Below are 19,139 nucleotides of genomic sequence, written 5' to 3'. Positions count from 1 at the left end.
TTAAGTAGTTTCGGGTCATGCCTAGTTTGATTAGATTCATTGATATATGTTTGCAAAACTTTGAAAGAAAAATTTTCAAAATCTGTGTGAACTTTGGACAGATCTGGGCTGGTACTGATGACGCTTAATGTGAACCTAACATGCTAGTCGTAACATACATTGTCTAAGCTTTCCTTTGATACCTCATTTGCAGTGCTCACCTCAACAATTATTTATAACGGCCAAAAAATTCGGATGAAAAACACTATTTTTCCAACTTCGGAGATCTTCCACCAGCAACCAGGTGTGGCTCGAGACTGTGTGAGGCCTGTTTTGAGGTCTACTGGCAAAGACCTTTCAAACCATGTGTATATCCATCCCAGACGAAATGGCTCCGATTTTGATAGGTGGATTTTCAAAAGAATCCCTCTGATACATTCGTCTCATATGAGACTCTCTTTAGTTGTATTGTTGACGATAATAAACAAACCACTGTTGCCATTTTTATCTACTCCTGATTATAAAATTAACTTACTTTGTTTACATAGACCAGCTGGTCGAACAGCTGAATCAAAATAGTGCACAAAATTGAAAGTCCGCCACTGTACTAGTGGGAATTTAAAAAAATGTCAATAGCCTGAATATATGACAAGTAGTGATACCTTTGCGGTTTCGAAAAAAAAAAAACTTTTCTTCCAATTCCAATTAACAGACAAAAATAAAGCCAATTTGTCTAATTGAAATAGAACCCTGTAACCAGATTACAATTCCGACAACTTTTTTTTTCTTTTTAGAAATTCTGATGATTTGATAATTGTTGTATTTGAAGTGTATCCTTATGCTTATAAAAGTTCTTAATTTAATTTGTTTTTTTACGTTGAGAGAAAATTTCCCTTCGGAATGCAATAGCGGGCGTTGGTAAAACAAAACAAAAAAGGAAGAAAAGAGTTTTTGGTAGGTAGAATATCAAACATTTGTGAACCCATATGAGAAGCAAAGGTATTTTCAAACATTTTTGGGCTTGACTTAGATATATATAACATCTGGCCCCGTTCGTTCGTTTCCAGTTAGCGGTTTGCATTTCAATTGTGTGTAAAACCGGGATTTCGTCACACCTTAAATGATTTATATTGTTTTTCTTTATAAAAAATTAATAAAAGTAAACAATTACTCAGAATATTCCAGATATTCTGGCGCAAAATTTGAATGCATCTCAGCGAATTCAAATTATGCGTCATATCGTGTTTTCTAAAGATAAACACACTGCAATTGGATTATGTGCTTTTGTGTTAAAAATTATTTAATTTTTCCGAGCTTTCGGGAACAAACAGTTTCCTTCATCTGAGACTAAAATAGAATGAACTTTGGGAATAATTTGAGCCCATGCTCGACCTAAAACTAATTCTTTATCTATATTCATAATGAGCCTGTATGTTATTGTACTGGACTTACAGCACCCACTTCAATATCTTTTATCAATGCATTTGACTTAAAAACTTTTCAGAGCAACAGGAAAGATATGTACATTATTCATCTAATTAAATTCATGTTTGTATTTAGACGAGCAGCCACCAACCAGTTCTTTTACGAAAATATTTTTCTATTAGAATCCATGAGATAAGAACGATGTGGAAAATGTCTGGTAATTGTATTATGATTGTCTAGATGAATGTTGCATATTATATTCGATAAATCATCCCGTTTATATGTACGTGACCCAGAACTGTGCGTGCAAAAACAGCACTTATCATTGTCCGTTTTCTTCGATTATTCGTATACGATATTGGTGTTGGATGAACGCGAGGTAATCTAATAATTGATTGGAGAAAAAAGTTAATTAATTAAAATTAGTTCCCTGAAGAAGATTACTGACTGTAATCGAAAGCTAGGAAAAAATAAATTATCGAAAAAACCAAAACACATATTTAATTATTAAAAAATGAATATTGCGAACTTTAATGCCATAATGAACATAAAATTGTACTCCAACCGCCGAGTCGAGCCCCACCATATTTCGGATATAAGTTTTTCATACAAAATACGTAATACGAAGAAATGTTCAATGGGTGTTTCTCACAAAACGAAATCGTCATTCTACCTGATTCGTGACGCATCTACAAAGTATAAAAAAACATCTCCAAAGCAACACCATGTCAGGCATGCTTTTATATTAAAATATATCCAAATGCCGATTTCAAAATTATGGTTTTTTTTCGTATATCAGGGATGTAACATTTTATATTTCGAATATTTCTCATTCAATTTTCATTGTGGTGTACTACCAATAAATCTTGATGCTATCAATATTTATGGCCAAAGTTTCATATTTTTTTATCTTAGAGGATATTAATTCCTTAGCATTTGTTTGCGACACAGTTAGTTACTATGTGAAATGTATGACTGCTGTACATTGTTATTGAAGAGAAGTTTATTAACAATTATAATGTAGCAGTTGTGGTTAGTGGTATAATGTACACGATTGTTATATGTGTCAACAACACACTAGCTTTAATTCTTATTCGAAGAATCCTTCGGCCAGTGGTTCCATCGCTGTTTTCCACGCAGAATATCGGGGTTTGATTCTCATCAGCGTTAGTGACGTATTTTTAATAAATAAGAAGACAGAGTAAAACGAAGATCGCCTAAATTAATGTACGACACATACAGAAGCATTTAATGTACGAAATATTCACGCGTATGCGAAAATAGTATATATTATTGAACATGTTGTTCTAAACGGACCGTCTTTTCCTTTCAATACTACAAAACGCTTTATTTCTCGTGGCAGAGTGAGCTTAAAAATCTGCAACGATAAACGACAAGACCAATACCTTAGCATTATGATAACAAAAAACTTGAAAAAATGATCTGCTTACATTTACATTTTTTACATTATTCAAGACGCAATCGTTTACAACGGATTTTCTCACGTATTTTGATTTTAAATAAACGTAAAATAATTCAGAATGTGATCAAAATATCACGATGTTACGTTAAATTCATAAAAAAAATATCTCAAAAAGGGTCTTGCACGTTGATCCAATAAAAATAAAATGTTAGAAGAAAGTATATCGGGCAAGATTGATGCGGCAACCTTAGAGTAATCATACCTAGAGAGGAAATTACGAACAGAATTACGTAAAATTTGTGGTCCCGACATTTTTTTTAATCAATTTAGTTTATTCAAATGAAAATTCTTTACAGTTTTTTACAAATATTTTATACTTAAAATAAATTTACAGCCTTCTAGGCTTTTTCAAATTTACACATGAAATTTCTTGACACTTTTGTATCATAATAGCCACTTTTTGGGCTTGAAAAATTCAATAGAAAAGAAAATTTACTTTACGTTTACGTTTAAAGAAACTTCAAAAGGTTTGCACCTTGCAGATTGAAAAAAGGAAAAGTGAAAAGTGAAAAACAATCAATCTTCTAGTCCCGACATGAAATACGTAATATTTGATAGTGTGAGTTTTTCCCTACTAAATTCGTGGGCAAATTATCCAAAAAATTTAAATGTGCCTTAGAAGGATTTTTTTTGTTTTTAAAACAATTTGAGAACCTTTTAGCGGGCGTGACGCAAGTCCACTACTACAAAGTTTAAAAAAAAAATTTGGGGACTAAGGAGCATATATAGAGCAACTTTTTGACTTCCCCCCCTTGGCTCCAATGACTCCCAAACTTGGATATACGGAATTGTTAAAATATAAACCAGCGGTAATGCAATGAACGATGTTTATTGATCGGTGTCAACTTATGAACTAACTTACAATGATAAAACGTCTATGCAGAATGCATAGATGATACGCAAAAGTTACATGTGTGTGTAAATAAATCTCACAATCCAACATCCGGTACTTTTTGGAATACTTGATATTCGCGAGTCAATAAAACCACTTTTCTTGAAATTGTGCTAATCTTTATTTTTATTTAACCGACCACGGTTTCGATTGCCATGCAATCATCTTCAGGGTTCTTCTAGTGACTAAACATAACAAATCCTACAAAAATCTCTGGGTGCTAATCACCTTATCACATCATATAAAAAACAAAAACAAATTTTGGTCATCTGATTTTCGTTACTCGTCTCATCATAACAAACGTAAAATTTTTTTGTATGAGTCCTTTAGCGTCACATTTTTTAGAAGGAACAACAGTCAACAACAGCTCAAATATAGTCTTCTTTTGTGACAATCTTGCTTATCCCTTCAAAACTTATTTGACAGTCCTATTCGTTCTATTACTCATTCTATCCCAACAGCAAATAATCCATTCCATTCTCGTTATCCTAGATAACTAGGATAATTGGGGTAACTAGAATAATTGGGATAACAAGGATAACTAGGAAAACTTGGATAACTGGGAGAAGTCAATTTTTCCATCTTTGGAACGAAAATAACTTTAATGTTGAAGAATAGTTACATTTATCAAATTAATTATAAACGGAGAAATTCTTATAAAAACGTTTTATAAATTGTATTTTATGTAAACAAACGAAAATCTCAAATTCACATTTCTTTTGCCGCTGGGATGGATTTTTTGCCGTTGGGATAGAATGAAGAAGATTGTCACAAAACGAGACTTTTTGAGCTGTTGTTGACTATTCTTCCTTCTAAAAAAATGTGACGCTAAAGGAGTGATCCTTTTTTTCCAAAATGTCGAGAGAAAGGAGTAATGTTTCCTTCTACAAAATGTAACGATAAAGGAGTAATATATCCTTCTACAAAATAAGTTCATTTCTTTTTTAAAAATTTTTTTGGGATGCAAAATCTTGTGAAAGATGCAGCAAAGATGTAAGGGATGCAAGCTGGGATAACAGGTATCCCAGTCGGTCTCATCGGGGAGGAGGAATACTTCCTTTTACAAAGTGCTACGAAAAAAGAGTGATACTCTCTTTCACAAAATGTAACAACGAATGAGTTATACTTCCTTCTTTAAAAATGCTACGATAACCGAGTTACAAAATGTAACAATGAAGAGTATTACTCCTTCAAAATGTTACGATAAAGGAGTGATATTTCATTTTACAAAATTCTTCGAAAAACAATATTAACAAACAGAGTGAAGCTTACTCTTCGTGTGCAAATAGTCTTTTCGTAATACTTTGGCTTGTGACTGGCAGCGGGAAAAATTTGGTCACTTACAGTGTATTGATAGTTGAATATAGCTATATGTACCTATATATAGTTAGTATATGGCTATATGTATCTATATATAGTTAGTATATGGCTATATGTATCTATATATAGTTAGTATATAGCTATATATTCACCTTTCAATAGTTAGTATATAGCTATATTGACCTATATATAGTTAATATATAGCTATATAGACCTATATATAGTTAACATATGGCTATATTGACCTATATATAGTTAGTATATTTTCTTTATTTTTATTTTTACCGAAAATTCATGATCATTTTACATGTGATGAGTATTTACATATTTTATAATTTGTAAACTTCATCTAGCTGATTGTTGGATGGGCGTGTTCCAAGAATGCTGGTAGCATTCCCCTGTTGTATGGCCAGAGAAATTTTGTTATATAGCTATATTGTGGTAGATGGAGCGTTGGTTTCTTCGGCAAAGTCTCAGAGTTTTGAGAGTAGAAGACGGCCGCATTCCCGAAAAAGTCGGGAAGTTGGACACTGGTGTTTCAATTAAGTTGTTAGAATTATCTCATGGCATGTGGCAGATGGAATATTGGTTTATTCGGCAAATTCTTAGAGTTTTGAGAGTAGAACACTGCTGCATTAAAGAAAAAGTTGGAAAGTTTGAATTTGCTGTTTCAATTAAGTTTTGGGATTATCTCTGGACCTACGGAAGATGGAATATTGTTTTCTTTCGACAAAGTCTCAGAGTTTTGGGAGTAGATGACAGTGACAAATAGAAAAAATGGCAGCTGGAATTTACTGTTTCAACTATGAGTATCTGCCACTATGTGACGCAATTTTTTTTTGAAAAATTTTCTTTCTAAATTTTTTGAGTTCATCTTGTGTTGATAAAACTTTTGCGTACAGGCGCAGAATAACGATATCAGTTATTTTGTAAGCATTTTGAATATGTCTGTTGCGTTTCACTCTTCCACTCTTCGTAGAAAGCCAATTTCGTATGTTTTGATCGAAATGTTTTATATGGCAGCGTTTCATTAGAGGAGTAAGAGGAAACATTTGTCATTTAAGGGGAACATCGAGGCTAGCCGAGTGTCTGTGATAGTACTACGCGTGCAATACTTTATAGTATCATATATTGTCTTAAATTTGTCCAATCGCATCGACATAAAAAAAATTTCTTGCAGGCCTCCAGCACGCAGCTTCATTGGGCAACATTGAAGTTTTAACGCAGGTAACTTTCATATCAAAATAATATCTAAAATGTAAAGTCAACGTTGAAATAAAATAACGAAAAAAATTCATTCTAAAAAGAACAACCACGTTCACGTTTCGGGGCGCAGTTACGATTCTGAAGATGAAAACATGGGTCGTAAAAACACCCGTCCATCTTCAGCCGTATTGTTTCCGAAAACTTCTGTTTATTCGAAGGGGGACATCCGTGAACAGGTATTTTCACTAAAATGTTTCGTGTTTCTTTTCTTTCTTTTTTTTATTGTCGGGCTTTGCCTGGCTATTTTGAAATTAAATTCTTCCGGTCGAGCTTTTAAAACCACAACAAATAAATCTCTTCCGAGACACCAAAATAACCAATTTTAAATGTAACATTGAATGTTCATGCAGTACGTTCATATATACACACAGCTTTATAGCCAACAACACCCTCTATAAATCCATTCAATTGATTGGCAAAGTTGAACGTTTTTTTATTCTTTTTATATTCGTAGTTATATACTTATGTTGTCGAACTTTTGTCTATTTTTCTTATTAATGAAATATTTGTTACATTCAATTTTCTGGTAATGTGGTTATAATGCTACAACTTCTTTTAAAAAAACGAAATTTCTTTTCTGGCATACATTTTAGTATTGCCTATCTGATAGACAGTTGAGTTCGATTGAACGGCCTAGACGAGATCGATTTTTTGGATGTTGGTCAGGTAGAGGTGCACCACAGTCATTTCTCGGCGTGTGTGTTGGTAGACGAGCGCCATCGGATGAGAATTTAGCGGACTATGCACCTTTTTACAAGTATCCGAGGTAAGTAATTGGATTAGCAGAAAAATCCAGACTCTGACCGAGTTGCCCACAAAATTGTTTTTCATACCTAGGATCCGAAAATTGCGACTTCGTCGCACTTTTTCTTCGTCCAATATGAAAAATACTATTCGTATCTAGGACTAAAAGTCTTTTTTAGCGTATTCGATTCTAGACCTCGCCTTCGGCTCTGTCTGGAAACTTCTCACACGCTAAAAAAGACTTTTAGTCCTAGGTACGAAATGTACTATTATCTTCCAGGTGTGACCATTTCATACATTACTCGTTTCTGTATGTAAACTCTAAGACATACGTTATTCTGGTTGTGGCTAGGGATCTAATTTTATTACTCTTCTAGGGTAAATTTTATTTCCGTTTTTTATTTTGAAGAAAAAAACCAGTGACCCGACGGAGATTCGAACTGGGAACCTCCAATATATCAACAAGCTACGCTAACCATTCGACCACCGAGTCTTCATACTAGATGTATACATACTCTAATGATTGTCTAATGCCGCAGCGTGCGACTCAATTTATAAAGTATATAAGCAATATGTAATCTTGTTTTTTTTCATTCGTTTAGAACGAAAAATAATCAAATTTAATTTGATTAAACAGACTTTCTTCATTCAAAAATTCATTATTTTTTTGTGTTTTACCTCAAGAATTCTAACATTATTCAGCATACCGATTGAACTATATCTGCCGAGAAATATATGCCATTGCAAATGTGGTGCAAAAATATGTAAAAAAGCGTGGGGTCTCAGTGCTCAGCAGAAATTCGTTCGAATGAAAATCAACTTACGATAAAGAGATGAGCATAGTTTATTTGCAATTTATTTTGATAAAATGAATTTTAAAAAAATGTTTGTTGCGGAAAGAGAACTCACGATCTCATGCATAAAAAGTTGACGCCCTAGCCGATTCGGCCACTGAGGTTCATGATCTCCCTTAGTTTTGTTGTCATGAAACCCCGCATGTATGTAGAACATAAAAGCAATGAACATAGATGTGTTAGTACGTCTGTTGCAGCAGTCTGATCAATTAAAAAAGTACATAAGTAAAATGCACGACAAAATGCCGCGTGTGTGTATGTGTAGACGTCATGTGAACCCTTTATCTTTGCATAATTTGTTTAGAACGAAAATAATCAAATTTTGACTAAACGGATTCTCGTTATTCAATATTACGTTGTGTAGTGTTTTATCTCAGGATTTCTGTAATGTTGTAATTAGTTTTACGATTGTACAAATATCTCCCGAGAAATGTGTTATTGCAAATATGGTGTAATCAATATGACAAAAAAGCTAAGGTCTCGGTGTATAGCATATATGGACACCATTTTGTAATAGCCAAGTTTCTACGATTTAAAAAATGTCTTTTAACATGGTTATTGTAAAATGCTGCTGATATTCCTTCGGTTGAAAATCTACCGACGATACCGTAGATCAATTTATTAACAAGTTTTATACTCGCCAAACCATGAAAACACTGAATATCACGCGTCAAAAGTTATCGGAAACCACACTTTTTTAGTTCTCTCTAAGCAGACCTTGCAAACAGGTCTAGGGATCCAGGCGATGTTTTCCTTAATGGTGTAGTTTGTTTATGTTATTCATCAAAGAGAGAAATTTGATACGAAGGCGGAGCTTACTCTCCGTATCAACGAGTAGTGTGATGCACATCGAACGATCAACTCGTTCGGCTTTGTATCGCGTATTTTCGGTTTCGTTTTTATTCTCATTCTTCTTCTATACATTCAAGTTCAACCTTGAACGGTGTGTATTATATTTGGTTTTGTTGTTTGTGTATTTCATGGTGTGACGAGTGTAAAATTTTGTGCATCACAGGATTGAAACCACTCAATCATAGTATATGTGTAAATTCGTATACCACGAGAATAATTTTTGCATACGTATGTATGATTCGTCTCGACTTCGTCTCGGTATACGAATTCACACGTATACTGTAATTTCGTGGCTTCAATCCAAGTCATGCAAATAACTATTTTATAGAAGAATGTGAAAAAACCGATTTTTTTTTGTTGTGAGAATTTAAAAAAATGTTTGTTGCAGGAATAGAACTCACGATCATGTGCATAAAGTTGACGCGCTCTAGCCATTGAGATTTACGGTTACGTTGCCAATATTTTGCTTGTAGCATGTACACAAGTAAAATATTGGCTTGTGTATTACATTACATACACTAAATATTTCAGTGGTGTTTGTGTTTGTATGTCTTCGAGTTTTTATCACATACGCGCGGTGTTCGGATGTCAAAACTACTTAACAAGAAGAATAATTCAAAAATTACACTTCACGTCTATGTTGTTGTCTCGTTTTCACTTATGTAATAAAATATAGTACACACTTGTCACTATCAGTCTCGGCAAGCCTCGACTTCTTCATCTGGATACGAGATATCAAATTCCTTCACTGGTCTACTATTTCTCCAAAATTAGTAATCAAATCATTCTAACTTTGAATTCAGATTTCAGAAAAAAGCTCGATAGACATTATTCACTAAGTTCTTTCCAAATATTTAGATGTTCTACAGAGAAAGGTGTAAAATAAAGAAAAGAGCTCAAAATCATTTAATTTTGTATGAAAATACGATTTTCCTACACAATAATTTTCTTTGGACCGTCCAAAAGCAATTTGTTTCCTTCGTTAGTGTTCAGATAATGAAGATCTACGTGACCCAGTTAAAATATATGCAAAAAAAGCTAAAAAGACGAACAAAATAACTTAAAGTGACTGATCTTCGTCGAAAAGACAGGTATTTCAACTCTAAATTTTTTTTGGCCCATCCTGTATTTTTCACAAACTTTTTGTATTCGGCAATGTTGTTCAGCATTCAGAACTCTATGTTTCTGGCGAAGAAACCAACTTTTTATCTTTTCGGGTTCTCTTGATATTCAACGAAAAGTGTGAAAAAACACGGTTTTTGGACTTTGAGCCGCCGCCAAAAGTTATTGCCCAGGAACACAGCCTGGCACCTTAACTTTTCTTCATCAGGGTGCTAACCTCTACCGAAAAACACTTTAACATGCTCCGGACCCCTCTTTGGACACAGCTTTTTCAGTGGCCCCTAGACTATGGTAACCCTGACGCGAAATCAAAATATAACTGAAATGTGAAACTGGAGCGCTGTATACATCACATCTTTTCTAAAACTTTAAGTTACCTATAGTCGTTTTTCGGTGGTACAATTACAATAAACATTTCCATACTACCTTCGTAAGAATAACTCAGCCATGAATAATTTATTACAAAATTGTCCCTATTCTTTACACTAAACGCAATTCCCAGCTATCTTAACATTTGATTGACAAATAATAATACGCCTTATCCGTGTATCATATACTACACACCCGTATCCCGTATGTAGTTTATGGTATATGAGTATCTGAACAATATTATTTCAAAAACAATACCTCGGTGCAAAAGAGAATTGTGTCAATTATACAAAACAATTCAGCATAATGTCGTAATGTGAGACCCTTATCAAAGTGTCAACCCTCAGATGTGTGAGGTGAGGTGTTATAAACCTTTTTGTGTTCCAATTCCCGAATACGGTACAAATACCGACATTAACTTTCGTTTTTCTTCTTATTTTTGTATTGTTGTTGTTGTTCGGTATAAGTATACGTCGATATAAAATTATCGTCGTCGAGTCCAACACATTTAGTATGGTTATAATTAACTTCGTTGAGAATGGGTTCAGCAACAAAACAAAGAAAATTGTGCGCAATTGCGTAATCTTACATCTGTTTAATACAGAATCGAAAAATACAAAAATTTAACATTTGACGTGCTAGATTTTAGCACTAAATATCATGATATCCTAGCCACTCTATCTTGCCCCATGGGTCAGAAATCTTATGTAGCAGCACAGCACAGCTAGGAGATTATTTGCAACTTTGACAACAAAAAAAAATATTTTTCCACACTAATTTAGGGATAATGTCGATTTGTAAGGGAGAACACTACATTTACTCTCGGAGAACACTTGCAGATTTCTGATCTATGTCGCAGAAACAAATTTCCAATAAACTATTTCAGATATCCAAATCAAACGAATGACTTTATTCAATATGACGATGACGATTTAGAAAGTTCCTATTTTCGGCGAAGGCCAACTTCTTTTTTAAATACTGGCGATGCAAAACGATACACATGGATGGCAGCTGACGAAGAAGCTGTTCGTTTGGAAGGACCAAGGTGAGTACAATCTTTGTCTCATCTGATAATGAGAATTTTTATTAACAGCAGAAGTTGTAGATCAATATGTCCAGAAGATTTCGATGGTCGTGGACCATACGTGGTTGGCTCGTATCCGCCAAGATCGTACTTAAGTCACAGTAGCGAACATTTAGCTGGGTATGTAAAACGTACAAGTGAATCGGCAGCTCAACGATTTCTTTAATTCCAAAAATTCGTTTGATTATCTAGAGTATATCGATGTCCAGCGCATATTGGATTACCTCCCCCACCTCCGCCTCCAGTTTTATCAGATGCTACTAACAACGCACCAAGGTAATAATCACTTTGATAATAATAATTGTATCACTGAGCGAGCAGAATAGTCAGAAAAGTAATATTTACCCTCCAAAATTAGCAAAATCATGACAAAAACTTTATCGACACAGCCAAACAATTTATTTATTGTATCAGTTGCGTATTCCATCCCATATTTGACAATTTGTATCACAGTGTATTGAGAGCAGGGAGTAATGACAAAGGGCGTGTCTACGACTTAAGAGTTGCCAAACCTACAAAACAAATGAACTAATGAAGTAATAGCAAAAGTAGTAGTTTTACCACTACTTTTGCAGAAGTAGAACTTTGAGAACTGCTTTTGCCACTACTTTAGCTTTTTAGTCCAAATCCTTGACTGCAGTTTTTTGAGACTCTGCCTTTTTGTAGCTACTTCAGCGGGGTCTAACTTCTAGTATCACAATTGAAACCCGCGGGCAATTGCTAGACATGCCCTTTTTTATATAACATTGGTACAAGCCATCCAAGAATAATTCCGGATCACTTTCTTCATAAATGGGATTTCAAGAACATAATGAATGTACGGTTCGTTGCATATTATGTTTAAAATTTCTTAAACGATAATTTACGACTTGGAGAGTTTGCCTAAACGGTTACACATGGCATGTAAGTTAATATAAAAAAAAAATACTGAAAAGGGTTACCCATTTAGAATACAGTGAACCAACATACAACTGAGGTATGGCCTGAGTGTCACAGACTGTATAACACACATAGCAGAAAAGTTCATAAACTATTCAACATGGAAATAGGATTTTGTATATATGTAATAGAACTGCATGGAAAGTTCCTGTGGTAAAGTTTTGAACTTTGCAATATATACAGCTTTAGTGGTGATACAGAAATAGTTATTTGCATCACTTGGATTAAAACCACGAAATTACAGTAAACGAATCATACATACGTACGCAAAAATTATTCTCGTGGTATGCGAATTCACTCATATACTGTGATTGAGTGGTTTCAATCCTGTGATGCACACAATTCTACACTCGTCAAACCATGAAATACACAAACAATAAAACCAAATATAATACACACCGTTCAAGGTTGAACTTGAATGTATAGAAGAAGAATGAGAATAAAAACGAAACCGAAAATACGCGATATAAAACCGAACGAGTTGAGCACACTACTCGTTGATACGGAGAGTAAGCTCCGCCTTTGTATCAAATTTCTCTCTTTGACGAATAACATAAACAAACTCCACCATTAAGGAAAACATCGCCTGGATCCCTAGACCTGTTTACAAGGTCTGCTGAGAGCGAACTAAAAAAGTGTGGTTTCCGAAAAACTTTTGACGCGTGATATTCAGTGTTTTCATGGTTTGGCGGGTGTAAAAATAGAAACGAACTTAACCGATTTTTTGCGCTAACTTTCTCGTTTCTGTATTTATATGCATTTACATCACAGTAACGGAAATTGAATAAAAAAAACTCTTCCGTGCACATCGAAAAAGTTTCTATATAATAGGACTGCCATTGATGTTAATGACTGTATTTTATTTCCGAATGCAATAAAAACTGGCACGCCACCTTGGAAAATTAAACATGATAAAATCCACAGAATCGTGACAAAATCCCAGCTTCCGTAAGAAATTAAATGATCAGATATGACGAGATAAATTCCATTGAAGGTACCTCTAAATATATTAATTCAAGTTAATGACGACCCTGGTAGCTACTTTGTGGTTTCAGTAAATTTTACCTTTATTTCCATTATAGTTAACATATATACAATCTCTGTTGGTGATTAACACCTCATAAATGCTCTGTTACATTCATGTGTTTGTGCGTTGATAGAATATACAAAGGGCAACGATTATGTTGGCAAAACCACAATCAATGATTGATCTTAATGTCAGAAGGGGTACCGTATTAAAGAGGCTCTTATTGATTGTTCTACCGAGCATAGGGAAGATATTATATAATCTTTTGTATACACTTGTGCGTACTACAGTAGTGGTTCGCTTTAATTAATTGCAAGTTAACAATGATGGTGAACAATTAATGAAAGAAAAGAGATGATGGAATGCAATTCATTCTTTAAGTAATTAGCGAGCAGGCCAGATGATTAATTCTTTCTGTTGATATTGCGGTTATCCCGCCAAGTTCTACTAGACTCAGAGGGATGATAATTTAGCAACTGGGACTTCGCATCGACAGAGAGATGATAATTTGTCACACTAGCCAAATTATCATATCTCTCTGGAATCCACAATATTTATTGAGACTAGCGTGAAACTTCGAAAGTCGGAGTACGTTTGTCACTGTGTTTGTAATCGATTGCAATTAATTTTCCACATGGGTTACTCGTTTTGAAAACGCAAATAACACCGTCCTAATCGCACTCCAATAATAAATTACAATTGAATCAATTTCTACAGAACAATCGAATCACCGTGTTGTATCATCCTGATGCTCGTTTATTCGCTATAGCATGCAGGTCGCAAATTTTTCACTCCGATAAAAAGAAAAGAATTTCGTATTATTGGCAATAATCCGAATTACAGTTAACATTATACTTGATGTCTGTAGGGATTCAGCATGCGGATGCATTGGCAGAAAGAATTTTACAGATGATATTTATTTACTGTAGTTTTTAATTTTTGAGAAAAGATCGATGTTTTACCGGCTGCGCCATAATTGTGAGCAGTCTTTTTTGTCGCATTTAAAATAAATATATAATTTGTGAAGTAAAAAAAAAAAATTTTACAGAGAGTTTGGTGAAACGAATCTTTTGAATCCATAAAGCACTTTATGTGAACTTGAGAGAATTGGGTATACTGTCTGTATTTATGTCTATTATTTATTTGTATATTGATTTTCTTGAAATGAATTTGTAGATATCATGTTTCGAGAGTGAAAATGTGATATCTGAAAGGTTTTCCAATTGAGTAATGCCAACATAATATTCCGAGCAATTTATGATTGAGATGAAATGCCACTAAAGCTACAGTTTTTCTGATTGTATTGACATTGATACACCAGGAACATATATAATAAAAAAGGAAAATCAATCAGTGTTAATTTTAGGCATAACAGATTGAGTGATTGGTTATGTGAAACTGTTTCAAATATCGAAATTTCCTAAAAAAAATTTAATTGAAACTAAAACTATGTTTCTCTCTCACTCATTCACGCAGAGCAAAACACGTTAGTTTCGCCCGTTCGCACACACTAACATCATTCGACGAAGCTGTTGTCGGGCGATCTATATCCCGAATGAATACAACTAGAAGCCAAGAGCGCCTTATCGGTGGTAAAAAGTCGTTGCCACCGGCAATTACTCATTCCATAATGCATCAACAACCACTTGGAATCCATCAACCGTTCACTAATGTCACATCAGTTCCAGAAATCGTTGTAGTTGAAAAAACAAAACGTTCAACAATGAAAGCACAAGCGACACAAACTGAAGTGTGTCTGGGAAGAAAGGCCATGCCAATACAACATTTGTCGCTGAGTCCCAGAACAATACATCGGGTGAGTGTAATTTTATTTCTATGAGTGATGCATGTACTGGTCTTATGAGTGGACTTTTTGCACAGTTGGCGCTTTAGTTCATTTTATGGGAAATTTTTCTTTTCCCTTCCACTGAAACTTCAAAAGTCTTTATTGTGGAAAACGTGTTTACCTCTGGAATTTTTTTTTATCTTCCATGTGTGACTATTTCATACATTACTCGTTTCTGTATATAAACTCTAAGCCATACGTTATTCTGGTTTTATAGGGATATAATTTTATTACTCTTCTAGGGTAAATTTTATTTCCGTTTTTTATTTTGAAGAAAAAACCAGTGACCCGACGGTTGTGTTTTTAAGTCTTCGAGTTTATATACAGAAACGCTGAATGTATGAAATAGTCACACATATGGAAGATAAAATATCGTACTGCTATGGGAAAAAAATCTCGAATCACTTCTTATGTACATATTGTATATAACAAGTGAGCGAAGCACGTAATTCTCGATTTTCTCTCACATAGCAGTAAAATACTATTACTCTGTGCACAAATAACCATTCAAGAACACAATACTAGTTTACGCTGTAACTGCGAAGATAATGGACTCAACAATGATTGTAAATGTTTATTTGGAATTAACAAACCTCTAACATGTCACCGATGGAAACGCTGCGAAAGTAGTCCATTACATATGAGGTACAATTTTGTGATAAAAGCAAACTCACAAGTGAGTTTTTGAGCAAAAAGCTTCGGTAACTGTCTTTTCGACGAGTGTTGAGTTTGTAATGAGCCGAAGGCGAGATCATAATCGATCAAAGTGCTCATTGTAATGGTTTGCACTTAATCAGTCAAAAACACTCAAAAGAGAAAAAGTGACACAAGTCCCTGTGCATACTTCCAAAACAACTATTATCGTTGTAGGCATTCTGTACTTGTACGCAAAAATTGTAACAACAAAAATTTGACCAAAAAAACTCTAGACCAAAAATTACCAAAAAAAATTGCGTCACAAGTGGCAGATAATCATCTGCACTTGTGACTCAAAATTTTTGTGGTAAAATTTCTTTTCTACAATTTTTTCGGTCAAATTTTTGCCTACAAGCGCAGCATGCGTCACAGGGACTTGCGTCACTCTTTTGAGTGTTTTGACTGATATTAGTTGCTTTGGAAGTATACTCAAGGACTTCTGTCACTTTTACTTACAAAGTTCTTCCGAAAAAGTGTCTTCTCTACGTTTAAGAAGGTACTCTATCTAAAACTTATGTTTACGTGAGCAATACTGTAATCTACAATTATTATTATTATTTAGAGCAATAAGACAATGAACACAGTTGGAATATGGAAAAACACAGCACCGCTTGTAGCATGAACATAGAAAATATTCGGAGGCTGATAAAATCACAGTGGGCACTGCGATGCTTTTGTCAACATAGAAACTTGTTTTTTTGATACCAACATTGAAAAATGATACTTTCGCCCCGCATATGAGGGGCGAAAGTAAAAAAATGCATCCCACGGGGAGAAAGTACTTAACGAAGAGCGAACGCAACTGAACGAACAGCGAAAGTGACTGACGTCACAGAAAATGAGAGAAATGAGTCGAGTTGTCAACAAAATCCGCTCATATTATGCAGAATACTTTGATCAAAATTGTAAAACACTGTGCGCCAGTGTTCTTATTGAAATTAGCATACAAAGTTGATACTTTTTGTTACTGAATGATTTGTTAGTTTTTTCTTAATTTTTGTGTGTGTTATTGTTGTGATGGCTAAATTATTAAATTTTTCATATACCAGGGGGCTGCCGCCCCCTGGACCCCCGCATTTTCTGGCTAAATGCCTTTTTATTTCCACATTTTGTTTCGATGTTTGCGATACGTATCAATTTTCAATGTTGGTATCAAAAATAACAGTATGAACGACTCGGGGCAAAAGTAAAAAAATTCAACCTGTGCGATTAGAGCCCTTGCCTTCGGCGCGGGCTCCAACTCTCGCACACGGTTGAATTTTTTTACTTTCGCCCCTTGTCATTCAATGTACTATTTCGTTGTATGAGTTAAAGCATACAACACAAACAATCCTAAGAGGTAGCTCTTACCACTAAGGCCAACAAATTTGACATTTGTCAGTTCAGTGCTAGGAGCAGTGCTTAGGAAAAGTTAATTGCTAATGAATGTCATTCGTAATAATGGGACGGGACATAAAAAATGTGGCCATCTAAACTCTAAGAACTGCTTATAGCTTGTGCTCTGTTACCAAAACTTTTTTTTAAACTGAAAAACAGACGAGAGCTCACAATTAATTGAATGATGAAAAACAAATTACTTTTTTCGGCAAAACGAAAAGAATAAACCAATCATTCGAAATTACAGTTATTTGTATTCAAATTTGTTTCGAACAAAAATGACAAATTTACCCAGGATATTGCAAACATTCACGAAACAAACCACCGAACCGCCACCACCAGCACCTCCAAAAGCGGAATGACAAAATGAAGAATCTCCCATTCATAGAAACAATATTCAAAATTTTTTCCATTTTTTTCTTTTTAAGTGTGACAATTGAATTAATATTCGCGCCACGTTTATAATATAAAAGACACAATTTTCATTTCAACGGTTTCGACTACGGGCTGGCCTCTCAATGTAATTTCGCTTGAAATTACAAGTGATATAAGAAGAAATAAAATTGCAAAAAGAGATTGGAAATTGTTAATAGAAATTTCTTTTATCCGGCTATCATTTTAATGCAGCATTTGACATTCACTGTTCATTTTAGAAATTTCCAATAGACGGAAAAGCACTCAGAACAAGCACTGAATGTATTGTATACATCTACAACACAATACTTTACCTACACCGTCGATCGAATGATAACATTTCGAAGTGAAAATTTAATTAAATTTACAGGCGTAAATCTCACATTTATAGAATTTTGAAAAGCGTAAATTTTCTTGAAAGATAATATTGTCGCCAAGCCATAATTGATGAGCAAATGGAAATGCTTTCACAAAATATTATTGGTAATTTATGATCGATGATGCTGATGTGTATGAACGATTAAGGTCTTGTGCCTCAGACGAACATATATTCGCATGCCACTGTTGGTTACAGCAGAGGGTATGAGACGCTTAAGTATGTCGCATACAACAAGTTAGTGCGGGGTACAGTTTAATACATTTTGAATTATGTTAGATGTGTAATGGAATTTGTATGTGGAATATATAAAATATGTGGACGTGGAGTACGTGGAATATGTATATAGAGCATGTGGAATATGTGGAATACACCACTTAAAAAGGGAATTTCCGTATTTTTCGTGAGAAGCAACAAGGTTAAAACCAAAACCAAAAAAAAAAAACAAATAGTTCAATGCTTAAACTACAAAGTGCAATGACATAATAGTGGGATAGACAGGCCTTCTATGTAAATATTTTGTTCAAGCGGTGAAGCAAAAGTAAATACGAAATATTCAAGTCACCTCGGTACGATACGGTCGCATTTTTAATTACTGCAGCAGTTTAATACTTATTCAACAAAACGCTAAGTGTGCAAATTTTTTTTTTTTTTACTTGTTGCGTGCTACATAAAAGTGTAAAATTTTTATTGGTCGAAAGAAAAACAATACGTAGGGAGTGCTTTAAAAGGCATGTCCCAAGGTCAACCAAATGTGAAACGAACAGCAGCTGAATTGGACTCGGACAGTCCTAATTCTTCGCCTCAATCTCCCAAGAGACCTGCAAATTCTAGTGGAAAAAGTGATAAGAACTATACACCTGTAAGAAAGACATTGAGATTAAGTGGCAGCCTCCCAAACCTGGACTTGCCAAATTCGTTTGAAAAAACGTTAATTGGACATCATACCGTGTCTTTAGATTTGAATGGTTTGAATCAAAAAAACCAAAACAACACTGCGAAAACACCTTATAATATTCCAACACAAAATTCATTTGGAATATTAAATGAATATGAAAAAACGACCGCAATAAA

General features: G+C 34.4%; 1 protein-coding gene across 1 annotated transcript in view; it reads left to right on the top strand.

The window, feature by feature from the left end:
* LOC119084673 overlaps window positions 1–19,139 on the top strand; it is a 125,666-nt gene that overhangs the window by 84,659 nt on the left and 21,868 nt on the right. Inside the window, exons 3-9 of the mRNA XM_037194751.1 lie at window positions 6,280–6,326; window positions 6,407–6,541; window positions 6,959–7,131; window positions 11,193–11,351; window positions 11,412–11,510; window positions 11,583–11,666; window positions 14,833–15,172. Coding sequence (XP_037050646.1) covers window positions 6,280–6,326; window positions 6,407–6,541; window positions 6,959–7,131; window positions 11,193–11,351; window positions 11,412–11,510; window positions 11,583–11,666; window positions 14,833–15,172 — 1,037 coding nt within the window. The remainder of the gene's footprint in view (window positions 1–6,279; window positions 6,327–6,406; window positions 6,542–6,958; window positions 7,132–11,192; window positions 11,352–11,411; window positions 11,511–11,582; window positions 11,667–14,832; window positions 15,173–19,139) is intronic.

This window comes from Bradysia coprophila, unplaced genomic scaffold (assembly GCF_014529535.1).
Source record: "Bradysia coprophila strain Holo2 unplaced genomic scaffold, BU_Bcop_v1 contig_87, whole genome shotgun sequence".
NCBI lineage: Eukaryota > Metazoa > Arthropoda > Insecta > Diptera > Sciaridae > Bradysia > Bradysia coprophila.
This window is presented reverse-complemented; position numbering and strand designations above follow the sequence as displayed.